Source organism: Penaeus monodon, chromosome 13 (genome assembly GCF_015228065.2).
Source record: "Penaeus monodon isolate SGIC_2016 chromosome 13, NSTDA_Pmon_1, whole genome shotgun sequence".
In the NCBI taxonomy this organism is placed as follows: Eukaryota; Metazoa; Arthropoda; class Malacostraca; order Decapoda; family Penaeidae; genus Penaeus; species Penaeus monodon.
The window spans coordinates 44,355,704-44,370,149 of NC_051398.1; the positions used below are offsets into that span (position 1 = coordinate 44,355,704).

Sequence of the window (14,446 nt, forward strand, 5' to 3'; positions counted from 1 at the left end):
TCACCTTGGTACTCTGGCAAGTCTATCTCCTGACTGACTAATCTGTTTGAAACAAAACACTGCATGTGAGAAAATATATGCACATTAGCTCCTAAATGTATTTGCAACTACAATTTTTTTATATAACATTGCAGTATTGAATATGAATTCAGAAAGGGTAATACCCTTTACATCCATTAATATGTAGCAATAGCTGTGTACACAAGAAAAGAAATTCCTTCAGCATTTAAGTAAGAAATGGATGACTTATGTCCAACTGAAACAAAAATTGAAACCAGACGTGAAACTCTAATTATAAATCTGTATTTAACCTGCAACAACAACAAAAAATGCATATGTATCACTGTGGTGGGAGAATAGGTAAATTATAGATATTCATAATGGAACTGGACAGGTTAATGTACAGGTGTTGGCTCTTGGTAATTGCTATACCATGAGCTTTCATTAGGTCCATAGGAAAAATAAATAAGCATTATATTCTAAATCTGCAAACTGTTTAATGATATGATTTGTTTCTTTCACACCAAGTATTTTTCTTTTCTTTTAACGGTAGGTTCATGTCTGAGCCGCCGTGGTCACAGCATGATACTTAATTGTAGTTTTCATGTTGTGATGCTCTTGGAGTGAGTACGTGGTAGGGTCCCCAGTTCCTTTCCACGGAGAGTGCCGGTGGTACCTTTTTAGGTAATCATTCTCTCTATTTATCCGGGCTTGGGACCAGCACTTGACTTGGGCTGGCTTTGGCCACCCAGTGGCTAGGTAGGCAATCAAGGTGAAGTTCTTTGACCAAGGGAACAACGTGGCGGTCGGTGACTTGAACCCTCGAATTCAGATTGCCGTCGTGACAGTCTGGAGTCCGACGCTCTAACCATTCGGCCACCGCGGCCTTGAACGAGCATGGGCTTCCATGATTTTTTCTTAGCAATTTAGAGCGGTGGTTTGCCATTGCCTTCCGCCTGGTGTTTTTAACGAGTCACCATCTCTATTTACCCGGCACTGACTTGAGCTGGCTTGGCCACCCAGTGGCTAGGTAGGCAATCGAGGTGAAGTTCCTTGCCCAAGGGAAACAATGCGCCGGCCGGTGACTCGAACCCTCGAACTCTGATTGCCGTCATGACAGTCTTGAGTCCGACGCTCTAACCATTCGGCCACCGCAGCCCCACACCAAGTATAGTAAAGTTCTTTTTTTTTTTTTTTTTCTGATTTTTGAGTATGCATCTATCTCAATTCTTTCCAAATATTTTTTGTAATATTATTTTTGTAATTTTAGCCTAGCAGAATTCTGCAGATGTGTGACAGTCTAGTAATGTTAAAGATGAGCACTAAAATATCAAGTAAAATACTGAAATTATAACAGTATTAACATCTAATATCTGTAGCCTATATACAATTCTTAATAAATAACAAACTCGAGGACCACTAACTGGGTTTCTATTTTTAATGCAGTATGAGTAAAAGGTCTTTCTGGTGCTCAGGTTGAGTACTTTCTAGTGCTTAGAATTAAATTTACTGCTATCTGTGATACTCTGGACCCCTGTAAATATCTTGGGTACAATAAAAATCAAATTGAAAGCTGGCTAGCAATGGCAATTGGTCAGGGGCTCAATTTGCCTAGCAGCTAAAGGTTTAAAGTATCTCTTGAGAAATCGGGATACCCAATAATGGTAAAACACATACAGCTTAAATAAATACAATAATATATTAGATGATGATTATAATAATGATGTCATAATTATGATAATAATAACAATTATGATGCTGACACTGACATTGTTGAAGACGAACTAGTTGATTATCATAATCTGAAAAATTAATCACAATTAAACTTTAAAAATAAAAAAAAACACAACTTACTTAAAGGGAAAAGTATCCCCCAGAATGGCTACAACTTCCTCCAACTTCTTAGCATTTCCTGTGACGAACACAAGAGAACGAAAACTCATCTTGGCTCTTGTCGTTAATGTTGCCTCTGTAATTCAGTAAGAGATTATTTTTACCATTCTATTACAATTCTTATTAAGATTATTGTTATTTACTCATTATTATATTACTGTTAAGATTCTCAGTGCTCCTCTATCATTATTATTACTCTTATCAGAATTACAATTAGTCTGATTTCTCTTCAAGCATTTACAATTCCATCTTTGTGAAGGACACAATATTAGTAAAACTTTAGTGTTTATTTAAATTTCAAATCAAACCAAGTTTGTAATTTTGTGTTAATTAATAAGATCTAGAATGAAAAAACTAAATAACAAGTAACATATAGAATAAGATAATATTCAATAATTAAATAAATATATGACAGATGTGTAAAATGAATTAGTATGTAAAATGAGAGATGGAAAGAAATAGCAAAGTATCTTATAGAAATTCTTCACTTTAATCTTGGTGTTTTCTATAAGTATATAATATGTTAGGCAAGTGCAGTATATAAATAATTCTTGGGCAGGTCTGTTACTCTTGGGGAAATAAAATTATTGGATATGGGTAATTCTTGGGATAAATATGCAGTTCTTGGTATAAATGTAAAAGTCTTGGATAAATGTGCTCTTTTTTAATATGCAAAGTAATTCAAGGACAGCAATAAATCTTATAATAAGTATACAACTGTAGTCTTGGGTAACAGTACATATTTTGGGATATATATATATATATATATATATATATATATATATATATATATATATATATATATATATATATATATATATATATTATATATATATATATATATATATATACACACACTCAAGTGATTCTAGGATAAGTGTGATTCTTTGTAAAACTGTATAATACTTGGATAATTGGGATATTTACCCTCTTATCACATACAAACATTGCTGGTGAGCAAAATATCAGCTGATACTTTTTTCTGATTAACGTCATGGCCAGAAAGATTGTTTGAGTTTCAGATTTGTGTTCATTATTTTCGTATTTCAATGCCCTTTATCACACCTGCATCATACCAACTTTTATTTCGTGCGGCTCTTAGTTTATCATCACTATATTACCCCAAATATATAATGATTTATTTGTTTACCAAATGACACTGACTTTATTCAATACGAAGCGAAAATATGTGGATAAAATATTCACCACCTACCTCATTACAAAATTCTTATTGCCAAAAATAAAAGCGCGTATGGCATTGTGTGTAAAATGACACACTTTACCACACATCTGAAAACCAGAACCTCTAATTATTTTACCAAGTTACGTGTCGATCCTGGAATAGCAATCAGCCCGACTTCCCTTCCTTTTGCCAACACGCGATCAGCTGATTCTACTACGCTATTAGGCTACCCGATTAATAGCGGTTTGAAGGGAAATGTTGGGTATTCGTTTGAATTTATTTATTGTAAAGTATTAATGTTCGGTGGAATTGCATTTTCTGGTGAAATGAAGCAAGTTGGCATTGCGTCATGGCAGCGACTTGGGTGTTTAAATTTGGTGCGCTTTTGACTTCATGAAAAGCTTCGAGGTTCATAAGAATCATTTGGGGGAGACCTTCATAAAACATTCCGTATTTCAATAACTGATGGATTTGTATATATTTACATCAATTAAGATACCATTTCTTTTAACCTTGATGAAAGACCCAAAGGCAAAATAACGATTTCCATTATAACAAATTTATTTGATCATCTTTTCGCAACAACGAGGTTTAGCTTATCTAAATAATAAATCCATGCATTCCCACACAGTTGATCAATATTGATGAAAGGCACATCAAAGTAATCCCCTAAATTTATCAACCCCATCTAATTGTAAAACAAGCCAAGTTAAATCTCTCGGCGGAAATAAAGGCAGGTTTGTCCTCGCGCGCCGCCGTGAACACCAGCCGCTTAGAAAGGCGAGTCGGCGGCGGCGGAGCCACATATAAAAGAAGGTCGCAGCCACGCGGACACGGCTTCCTACGAGGCCCGAATTCTCTCCACGTCGGATCTGTGACTCGCGATGGCTCAGGCCGCGACGTGCGTGGTGAGTAGCGCCAGGCCCGTGCAGAGCAAGTACTCTCGAGACAAGGGATCGCGGAGAGGAAAAAGGTATGATGAGTCACCGGGAAGCCGCAGCAGGGACGAGAGCAATGGCAGACGCAGAACATTCCAGTAAAGTTACGACAGCAAGACCTGTTGCTGACCTGGCGTCTATTTCTTTCATCCTTATGGTCTCGTTTTTGGGGGGATGTGTGCAGAGCGCCCTTGGTCAGGCCCTGGAGGGAGTGGCTGCAGGCACGTATTGCTTGGCCATTTGCTAAAAATATGCTTCCTCGCGAGGCGCTGCGAGGAAAAAAAAACACACAAATTACAAGATCCGGGAAAGAACTAGTCACAGCTCTGCACTTTTTTTCTTCTTCTTTGTAATTAATCCATAACAAATGTATACCTATGAAAAATTTAAAAGTCGGATTATTTTTTAAATTTCACTTACAAAAATGCATATTGTATATTTAATTGTAATTACAGACTACCTTATCCTGGTTGTGTTGAGATAAGACTAAAATAGCTTCCTTAAACTTATTAGTATGTGATGATATTACATGAAAAATAAAATATCTGGATAATTTACAGTTCTCTAGCCTGACTACCATTTAATCAGATTTTGTGAACAAAGGCATCATTTGAGACAAGAATGGATTAGGAAGCGAAATGAACATAATCCGAATTAATTAGGGCTGTTAATGAGCTATTCTGGGGCATTTCAAGCTATTACCAGAGCTGTATAGATGTAATCTGCCCCTTTTTTTTTTTTTTTCCCCCTTTCAGAGAACTAATAACAAAGTCATCCTATTAGTGCAGCTGATGGCCTGTTTGAAAACTTTTATTTTAGGAGCAAATGTATTTTGTTAGTTGCTACACATAAAAGGAGGAATAGTTATCAACTGTATACTTTTTGTGTACTTGAGATTTCTTTTTTTAGTATTTATATATATATATATATATATGTATATATATATATTGTATATATATATATTGTATATATATATATATATTAATATATATATATATATATATATATAATATATTATATATATATTATATATATAATTTTTTTTTTTTTTTCTTTCTTTTTTCTTTTCCGTTTGTCTTTCGTATCTTTTACCTATTTTATTTTTGCCTGGCAACCTAAACTCATTAGCACTGGGAACATCCAGTACACTAGTTTTGCTGTTTTAATTTTGTTACACATTCAAGCACTTTTATTATGCTTTCAAGCACTTAGTCATCACAGAGTCAATAACTAGGGCTACCTAGTCTACTGTTTACCCTATTCCTTAAATATCTAAAAAGTTTGTATTTGTTAATATTATCATTAACATTATTCTTCATATTATTAACAATAATATTATACAGATACTAAAAATGATAATAGTGATATAGAAAGAACAAAAAGCTTTCAGAAAGTTCAAGGCCTAATAACAGATGCCTTTGGTGACAAAGCAACAGTAGGCTTGCATAGGGTGCAAAGTTGACAATGATAAAGCTCCAGTTACAAATAGAAAATTTTAGGAGAAATAAAAAACTAAAAAATAGAACTACAACTACATATATGCAACAGATTGAAGATTTTGTCTCACAAAAATTGTTGGTTATAGATAGCTAGTTTAATCACTGACACATGGTTTAGAATGTTTAGAAACTCATGAGTCACAGCCGTAACCTATCCAATTTCTGGAAAAAAAAAAAAAAAAAAAAAATATATATATATAAATATATATATATATATATATATATATATATATATATATATATATATATATATATATATATATATATGAGAAAAGAAATTAAAAGACAAAACTATATCAGTCAATTTGTTTTCTATTGTTAAGTATGAGTTCAGCATAAAAGTGCAAGATATAATTGCTAAGAATTGATAACAGTTCCCTGGCTTTAGATAGAATAATATTCGGAACCAGATAGCTTCTACTGATAGCGTCTAAAAGGCTTTCCATGTTGTATTTTCCCACAAGGAATACATTATAAAAGATTGTCCTATTTTGTTGTTAAGAGTTTACATTGCAGACAAAGCATAAATTTTTTAGATACATTCTAGAACACGGTAGCAGGAAATCTATCTGGTAGAGGGGAGATATATTTTGCTAGTGCTATTGCTTAGTATCAGATTTTAGGAGCAAAGGACATAGGTCTTCATAGTGCTTTATAATGGAGATTACCCTGAGAAGCATTAAATGTAGGGGGAAAATGCTATTTAGTAATGCATCTATTATTAATTTTCCTTTTTTTTTGGCAATTAAATGACAGATGTTAGATTCATGTAGTAGTTTTTTATATGACATAGTCCCTGCAAAATATATCCAGCTAGCATAAAAGTTAAGTAGTTTTTAGAATCTTTTTTTCTTTCTTCTTTCTTTCCTTCTTCCTTCCTTCTTTCTTTCCTTCTTAATCTCTCATATTCATGCCTTTTTATTCCCTTGTAGTTTTTTCCAATTGTTCAAAGTCCAGAAAGTTGGCAAAAGTGAAGCTATAATATGCAAGCTAAAAGACTTGTAGGATCGATACTCCCAAATATTTCGAGAATCATTTTGAAAAAGACAAAATATGCTGTTGCAGTATTCACATACAATCAAGAACTCATCCCCAACTTATAAAATATGAAAACCCGCAAAATCTGAGTGTAAAAGGTAAATGTTATATAAACTTTGCTGGAATTTCTGTAACTGCCAAAGGGCTCAAAGGCTGACTGCAAATAACCCAGAAAAGGTAAATTTATAGTACCAACTTTCTTTCTTTCTTTCTTTCTTTCTTTCTTTCTTTTTTCAGTGCAAGACCAAGAAACCCAAACCAAGATAAAAAAAGGTCCATTAACCCATCAGTGACAAATGAAGTCATATTGAGTCATGGTGAAAATAGCAGATGCATGCTATTGCTTAATCACATTATGAGTCCATACCCTGGTCACTGGGATGGTGGCTTGCATGTCCAATCATGAGCCAGACATTTTCCCAGGTGCCAATTGACACAAGTTAATGTACCTTGGCCTTGCCAGGGTACATCTGTTTGTGAAATGGTCAAGTCTGCCCATGTAAAGGAAAGACTGAGATACCAAAATGCGTAGGAAAATCAGTAATAAGATAATTATGATTTTTTATAATGATAGAGAACAATATAATTAGCATTTAGATATCTGTTGTATCAAAATTTATAGACTGTAAAAACAGTGATATACCAGGAAGTAATTGTGATGTTTAAGTATGGCATGTAGAGGAAGGAATATGGGATGAGGAAAAGATCTAGGAGTGGCTAGAGGAAATGTGTAATGCAGTACCAGAATTACTATTTCGTACTCACTGTTTCATTTGCCCGAAGATAGGGAGGGGAAGCATAACTGTGTAAATGATTTGGAGAGAGGAGGGCGTACAGTGCAAAGAAAGTTTGTTATAGGTGTGATGCTGTAGGTTTGGCAAGAGGAAACTTGCAAAAAAAAAAAAAAAGAGTTCCAGAATAGTGGATACTACATTCATCTTATTTATTGTGAAAAAGTTTTGGGAACAAATCCTCAAGTTATTGACATGCTTTCCACGATTGAGGCAAATAGACAGCGTGCACATTGTGCATTTATTCATGATTGTGAAAAATAAAACTTTAGGAGGTTCGTAAAGACATGCTGTGACCACGGTGGCTCAAACATGAACCTACCATTAAAAAAAAAAAAAAAATTAGACTATATCAGTTTCCCTTTTGGGAAGGATTATGCAGCTAGCTTTAACATTTCACATAAATTCTTGTGCAGAAAGACATTTTTTTATCACTCTTGCATATGTTTACTTACTGTTGTTCATTTATCTGTTTTAACAGCAAAAGATATATAATGGAGTAATTGAAGATGTCATCAATGGAGTTAGAGAATACTTCTTGGATGAAGGAGTTGACGAGGAAGTGCTGACAGAACTGAAGCAGTTATGGGAACAAAAACTACAGCGAATGAATGTTTTTGATCACCCAGAACCAGGTACAGCCAATACATCCCACCAACAGCAGCTTCAGCAGCAACAACAACAGCAACAGCAGCAACAACAACAGCAACAAAATGCACAAGGAGGTAAAGTTGTAGTGTTCCCCCCCCCCCCCCCCAGATATTTCAGATAGTATGACGAATTTTGTTCATTTATGTTCAGTTATTTTATTTCCAAAGCAATAGGATGATTGCTCGGAATTACATTTTTTGTTTCTTTTTTGAAAGAAAGAAGTAATATATTTATATATGTTTCCTCCCCCCCTCCCATTAGTAATACATAAATGCTAATTTCTAACCTCTTAACTACAGGAGCACCAGCATCTACCATGCTACCCACCAACTTAGTGCCGGTACAAATCACAGTGCCAGCACAGCAGGCTGGAGGCGCACCAAAGACTATCACCATCCACGTACCATCATCAGCATTGGCTAATGGTGTTGCTGGACAGCAGCTGCAAACCATCTTGAGTGCTACAGATGCAGCCCACACATTTTCGCTGGAGGTAACCTGAATTTTGGAAAGTCTATTAAGGTTGATTTTCAGTTGGCTCGAGAGGGAGTAATAGCATAAAGTTTCTGTGTACATCAGCAAAATTAAAGCACCTGGAGCTGTAAATAGTTCATTGTAATAACAAAGTATATGAACCCCTTGGATCTGGATACTTCACTGCCCACATGTGGCCCAAAATACAGGCATTTGGCTTATTTGAGCAGCCACTCCGATAGGTGTATAGCTTGTAGGCCTGGCACACAAACATTCATGTGCAGGTGACGAGACTCCGTGTCTCCCCTTTGTAATGTTATTTTCTCTATTCTGCATAAGCTTCTTTAGCTTTTTTGCCATTTTCATTGTCTATATTTGTCATTTGATTTGCTGTATCCAGATAGTAATAGATTTTTTTCTCGCTCAAACTTCATTTCATTTCTCTATAACTCAGAACAAGAATAATGACAATAAGTAAAAAAAAAATTCTCCATATTATTCAAATTTCAAAATACAACCAGTGCTGCTGGTCATAACATGTAGGAAGAGGATCTTTAATATGGAAAGAGCATTCTCCGTGGAGCTAGTGCTCTTCCAGTCATGGCTCATAGGTGGTACATTCCAGACTAGTTAAACAATGAAAATAATGCAAGAGCCCTCATTCCTAAATTCCCATGAGGGCAAGTTCCCATCACCCCAGATCTCGGTCAAATTTTTCCATAATGGCATGTTCACATCACCCACCCCTCAAGCCAAAAAAATTTTCTTATGCGATTGTCATATCATCTGGATAGTAGGGGTTAATATTTATATATTTTTGTAGTCTGCACTGATTTTCTTTTGTAACTGTTGGTAACATTGGATGTATTGAATTTATAGAAATATTTATAATATAATTTTTTCCTCATGTTTACAGCCTAGTCGTGCAGCTGAAATCATCCAGAGGAAACTCAATCAGGCACTAGAGGAAAATGGAATTACTTTACCTCCACAATTGCTGCAGTACAACCATATTGCCACTACACAGGTCTGTATGTACAGTAATTTTATATGAACTTCATTCACAATTTTGGATTACAGAATGTAAGATGGTTGTAACACAATATAATTAGTGCTTGTATGTTCTTAGGTGGACGGAGCATTTGATGAAGAAGAACTTGGCCCAACTCCTAGTACTTCCAAAGGGAAGGCAAGCAAACCAGCCTTAGCTCAGATGACGTGGAGCAAAGAAAGCCAACCATCCCTGTCCGTTGACAGAGGCACAATGGACAGACTTCTTTTTGCAAGATTGAAAGCTTCACAGGTGAGTTGACATTGTAAGTTCTGTATAGCTATTTAGTTACTTTTTATTTTCTCATTTTTTTAAGAATAGTACATGTTAGCTTTATTATGCGGGTTTATTTATTTTATTTTATTTATTTATTTATTATTTATTATTTATTTATTTATTTATTTATTTTTTTTTTTTTTTTTTTTTTTTTTTTTTTTTTTTTTTTTGGTCTATTTATTTTTTATGGCCACAATATTTTCCGTTTGGCAAGGTGAATAGCTGCAAATTATTTATTACTGCAAACTTATTTTATGACTTCAGGTTTCAATTTGAAAATGTCAAATAAGATTTTACATTAATAAGTTCCTTTCAGGTTGATGGTGCATATGGAACTGGAGACAGTTCATCAGAGATTTCAGAAGATGAAGACGATGACGATGATGAAAAGGATGATGAAGAGGACAAGAAATCTTTAGATGGGGAAGAGGAGGAAGATGAAGATGATGCACAAGAAGAGGTATTTTTTTTTAATGAGTGAGAAGTCAGTTTCAGATAAAAAGGAACATATTTGGAAAGACGAATGGACATTTGTATAACAGTGATCATTAGTATAGAAAATAAATTCCCGTTGCAAATATTTCATGAAGGCAGATTGGCATCTAGACCTGGGTTTATACCAGACTAAAAGAAATTACTAGAACTATATATGGTTGCATTCACTAAAGTAGTTGATATTGGACAAAAGGCAAAAGAATGTTTTTGTAATTTTTTATATATATATTATATTGTCTTTTATTGTGCCTTGTAAAATGAGATGAAGTTTGAAATACTGATTTACTGCTTACTGTAAGATACATTTTCCTGCTATCTCTTACTATAGTCTACTTGTACTCTACTGACAAGAATCTTTTTCTTGTATCATGCAGTATCATTCTGATTCTGTACAGTCAGTCCAAGAAACATTGTAGTTAGATGTAGTTTAACTGCTGGATTTGCTAAATCTGTTGTTTAGTAGTTCGTTGATTTATACTCTGCCTTTTATTGATATTGAGATCACTTGCAGGAACCTTTGAATACTGATGATGATGTGAGTGAAGATGACAGTAATGATATGTTTGATACAGACAATGTTGTTGTGTGTCAGTATGATAAGGTAAGTATCTTTCATTTTTGTACAGTTGTCAGGATATTTATTTTTAAAGTGGGAGGAAACAAATATTCCAGTGTTCTTTATAACAACTAGGACTGAATAAACAATTTTAAACCTATAAACTCATTTTGCTACTACAATATATGTGTCAGAGCTTAGTCACATTATTTATAAAGCATAGCACCATGTGGATGTCTGATAACTCAGTGTTATTTTATTTTGCAGATTACTAGAGTAAGAAACAAGTGGAGGTTTATTTTGAAGGATGGCATCATGAACCTGAAGGGTAAGGATTATGTCTTCCAGAAGTCAACCGGAGAAGGAGAATGGTAGAAATCATTGGATTTTTGTTTAGTCAACACTGAGGAGCACCTAGTTAGCATACCCACATCAACACACAATCTTCTCAAGACTTGCACAAGCATTGTGGGGAAGAGAACCTCAGCAGAAAGTTTTTTTTTACCTCACAGGAGTTCAAGTGTCCAGGGATGTGCTAGTAGCATCTGGCAGGAAGATGATGTGCCATTCAGGGTAGCTTTTAGGTGAAAAGTGTATTCAGTGGCTCTTATTTTGTTTCAAGTTGAGGCTCGAAACAGCAGTTGGTAATTTGTACAGTATTTGATATTCATGCTTTGTGTTGTGCATATAAAAAGTAGGGAGGGTTAGAACAAAGTTCTAAAGGGAAGGAAGTGTGTTTTTATATGGAATGAAAACAATTATGATGACATTGTTAAGTTGTTTATCATTTTTCGAAGAAGTTGGTACTTCATTGATAAGATATACAAGTCCCATGTAGGGAATATATTGTTTCGTTGAGATGAAATTATACTCATTAAAGAAAATATTGTAAAATTCTTAGTACGATAGGGATGAAATGCAGATGTTTACTGTATTTTAGATAAATATTTCATACAGTCACAATTTCCATTATTTTTCCTTCAGAAGTTATTTTGGAAAGTAGCAGTTTCAGAATATATTTAGGCTTGTATTTGTTTTATGTTTTTGCCCATACAATTAATCACTAGCCTTGTTTTAAACATTGATAGTCCTGTTAGTGGGGGAAGGCACCCTCCTATGTAAACCAGATAATGAGAAGATATGCAGAAGTTATTAAAAAGGACTATTATTTAACTTTGCTTTATACATTTTGGGGCAAAACTGCTTTCTTTCAGTAACAAGTTCCTTAGCACTTGAATATAAGAGACCATGCAAGAGCTTAACAATTTGCTGATATCTTTGTGTAACCTTTGAACATTTATTGTACTTCAAAGTTATATATATGCTTTGTGTGTGACTATTTGAGTCCCAGAGAAGGAAATGGAAGTGGGCTTTGTCACCACATTTTATTTATTTGTGATAATTCACAATTAATAAAGTAGATTAATAAGTTATATTGTATCCTTACAGTGTATGCCTTACTGAAAATGGAGAGAATTATTAAGCAGTAGTTTTGTTGATAATATACAAATGTTCAAATATTGTTTATCATCCTGGCACAAATTGTTATCATGAGTACTGCATATGTTGCACAGTTATCATTGTAGAAGGAGCTCTTCCAAACTAGAGAAGAACCTCAATCAGTTTTACCTGCCTTCTTAACCCTTAGCCACAGGGTGGTGTGTACGTACATGCCAGGGCATGCCTGGACTATATGAACGGGGTCATGTACATAAATGCCATGGTGTGCCAAACCTGTTTTCCAGGGACATGTACAGTCATGCCTTGCATGCTAGGGTGAAGACACAAGCCCCCAGCAGCGGGGCCTAGGCTACAACCCGGGAGAGAGGGCTTGCATATCAGGAAAGCATCCGTCAGCATTGGGTTAAGAATGTATGATGTCATGTTTGTTTATTTTTTTTATTTATTATATATATATATATATATATATATATATATTATTTTTTCCAATACGAAGTGGCATAATGATTTGTGTGAGTTAATTTATATTGATAAAAGAGCCTCCTCTGAAAAGTACTATCTAAATGTCTTAAATACCATTTGGTATAAGTTTTTTTTTATGGCATTAAAGGTCCCAGTGTTAAAAGTAATTTGTAGCCATGAGATTTGTGTGTGTATTGACATATATGAATTATATTTACATTTTGATATGTTTTGTGTAATATAGGAAGTTCTGGTATTAATATTTCCCTCTTATTTTTCACTTTTGTTGGAAAATGCATAATCATTGCTTAATTTGTGAAGGTAATGAATTAAAGAGGTTAATGGCTTCATATTAGTGAAAAAATAAACTGCCAGTAAGGTGAAATGTTATATTATTGTAGTTGTTAAACTTATTGTACCAAAGTAAAGTCTGTGTTCATTGCTTCATGGATAAGTTCCATGATATAAAAGGCAATGAGTTACATTAAACATATCTACAATTCATTATAAGAAAAGGTGTTGAAACATTCCAGATACGAGAAGACTAGTATTTTCATATTTTTCTTATATCAGTGATGTGAAGCAAGTGAATTCGGCATAGAATATAAAACATATTTCAATAAGATATATTCCTCAGGTGAGATACTTTAGAAGAGAATGGTTGTGAATTTAGCAGGTAAATGTAGTAGACAGTGAGATTTGTCAGACCTGCTGTAATGAATATGGATTGTTAGCACAAAAAGGAACCTGGATGAAATTAATATACTATGCAACCAACAGCTGAGTCACCTATGAAATTTAGTGAACTGGTATGTAGGGAATATGTAACAATCCAATGTATAGAACTCTAATGCCCTAATCTACCTATATATAGTTAATTTTATAATTAACTTGTGTGTATCATTTGGGTATTGGATGTCACTAAGTATATTTGCTTATTATAAATCACCAAAGATCTTCACTTCCAAACTTCAAAGTAAGCAAGTTCGACCCTCTTCAACAGTCTCACTTGTGTGGGATAGTGAAGGTAATTCACAGTGTATGAATTACAGTGAAAAAATGAGTTACAGTGAACTGTTTCTGGGACTGTGATCATTTTGCCATTAAACACACTGTACAAGCCTTTATTGTTTCAAATAACCTCTAGAAGGGAGGATTATAGTGGAGCATGTTTGTATTGTGTGCACATGTTTGAGTGTTCTGTGATGCTCATGAGTTCTTCCCAATATAGTTTTTTTTCAGCAGTATCCCCCTTTTTTAATTTCCTCTTTCTTTCAACCCTTGATTTCAATTTACTTTATTTTTATCATTTTTTACATTGTCAATTTATGAGCATTGGAGGTAGACTATCAGACTTGATTTTTTCTTTTCTTTATTGCCAACATTGAGGTTATGTTTTGGTTTTGTCATTCCTGCATTTTTTTTTTTTTTTTGGTAGACTCATCAGTTTTACATCACGAATTTTGATTGGAGTATCAAAATTATTATATTTATACTATGTGGGAGTCTTAGTAAGAAAGATCCTTTGTAGTTGTGCCCAATATTTAGTAAATAAATTGGATTGCCCTTATCTGCTATATGTATCTATGTATAAAGTTTTAAAGCCATAACCCCCAGCTAGTGGCCCCTGGACTGCTAGAACTAGTGGGTTCATAATTTCAAGATATTCCAGTGTAAA

General features: G+C 34.2%; 2 protein-coding genes across 6 annotated transcripts in view; one reads left to right on the forward strand and one right to left on the reverse strand.

Moving 5' to 3' along the window:
* Positions 1-3,370, reverse strand: part of LOC119580351 (inosine triphosphate pyrophosphatase-like) — a 7,945-nt gene extending 4,575 nt beyond the window's left edge. For 2 of the 5 annotated variants that reach the window (XM_037928456.1, XM_037928455.1), the window contains exons 1-3: positions 3,213-3,370; positions 1,855-1,969; positions 1-42 (exon numbers count right to left, since the gene is read on the reverse strand). The exon at positions 1-42 is cut by the window's left edge and continues 110 nt beyond it. In XM_037928456.1, coding sequence (XP_037784384.1) covers positions 1-42; positions 1,855-1,943 — 131 coding nt within the window. In that variant the 5' untranslated portion in view covers positions 1,944-1,969; positions 3,213-3,370. Of the gene's footprint in view, positions 43-1,854; positions 1,970-2,820; positions 2,981-3,212 lie in introns of those variants that run through there. The other 3 variants (XM_037928454.1, XM_037928457.1, XM_037928458.1) reach the window with 3 other exon arrangements.
* Positions 3,371-3,836: 466 nt separating this feature from the next.
* LOC119580350 (transcription initiation factor IIA subunit 1-like) lies at positions 3,837-14,015 on the forward strand. The gene is made up of 8 exons (XM_037928453.1): positions 3,837-3,984; positions 7,824-8,067; positions 8,293-8,486; positions 9,384-9,494; positions 9,597-9,770; positions 10,111-10,254; positions 10,801-10,890; positions 11,113-14,015. The coding sequence occupies exons 1-8, from the start codon at positions 3,961-3,963 to the stop codon at positions 11,218-11,220; spliced, it is 1,089 nt and encodes a 362-aa protein (XP_037784381.1). The 5' UTR covers positions 3,837-3,960; the 3' UTR covers positions 11,221-14,015.
* Positions 14,016-14,446: the final 431 nt, after the last annotated feature.

Excerpts from the sequence above, each read along its gene's own strand:
- LOC119580350 (XM_037928453.1), top strand. The coding sequence starts at position 3,961 with ATGGCTCAGGCCGCGACGTGCGTG. Across the intron at positions 8,487-9,383 it reads CCCACACATTTTCGCTGGAG|CCTAGTCGTGCAGCTGAAAT; the intron begins GTAACCTGAATT and ends TCATGTTTACAG. Across the intron at positions 9,771-10,110 it reads CAAGATTGAAAGCTTCACAG|GTTGATGGTGCATATGGAAC; the intron begins GTGAGTTGACAT and ends AGTTCCTTTCAG.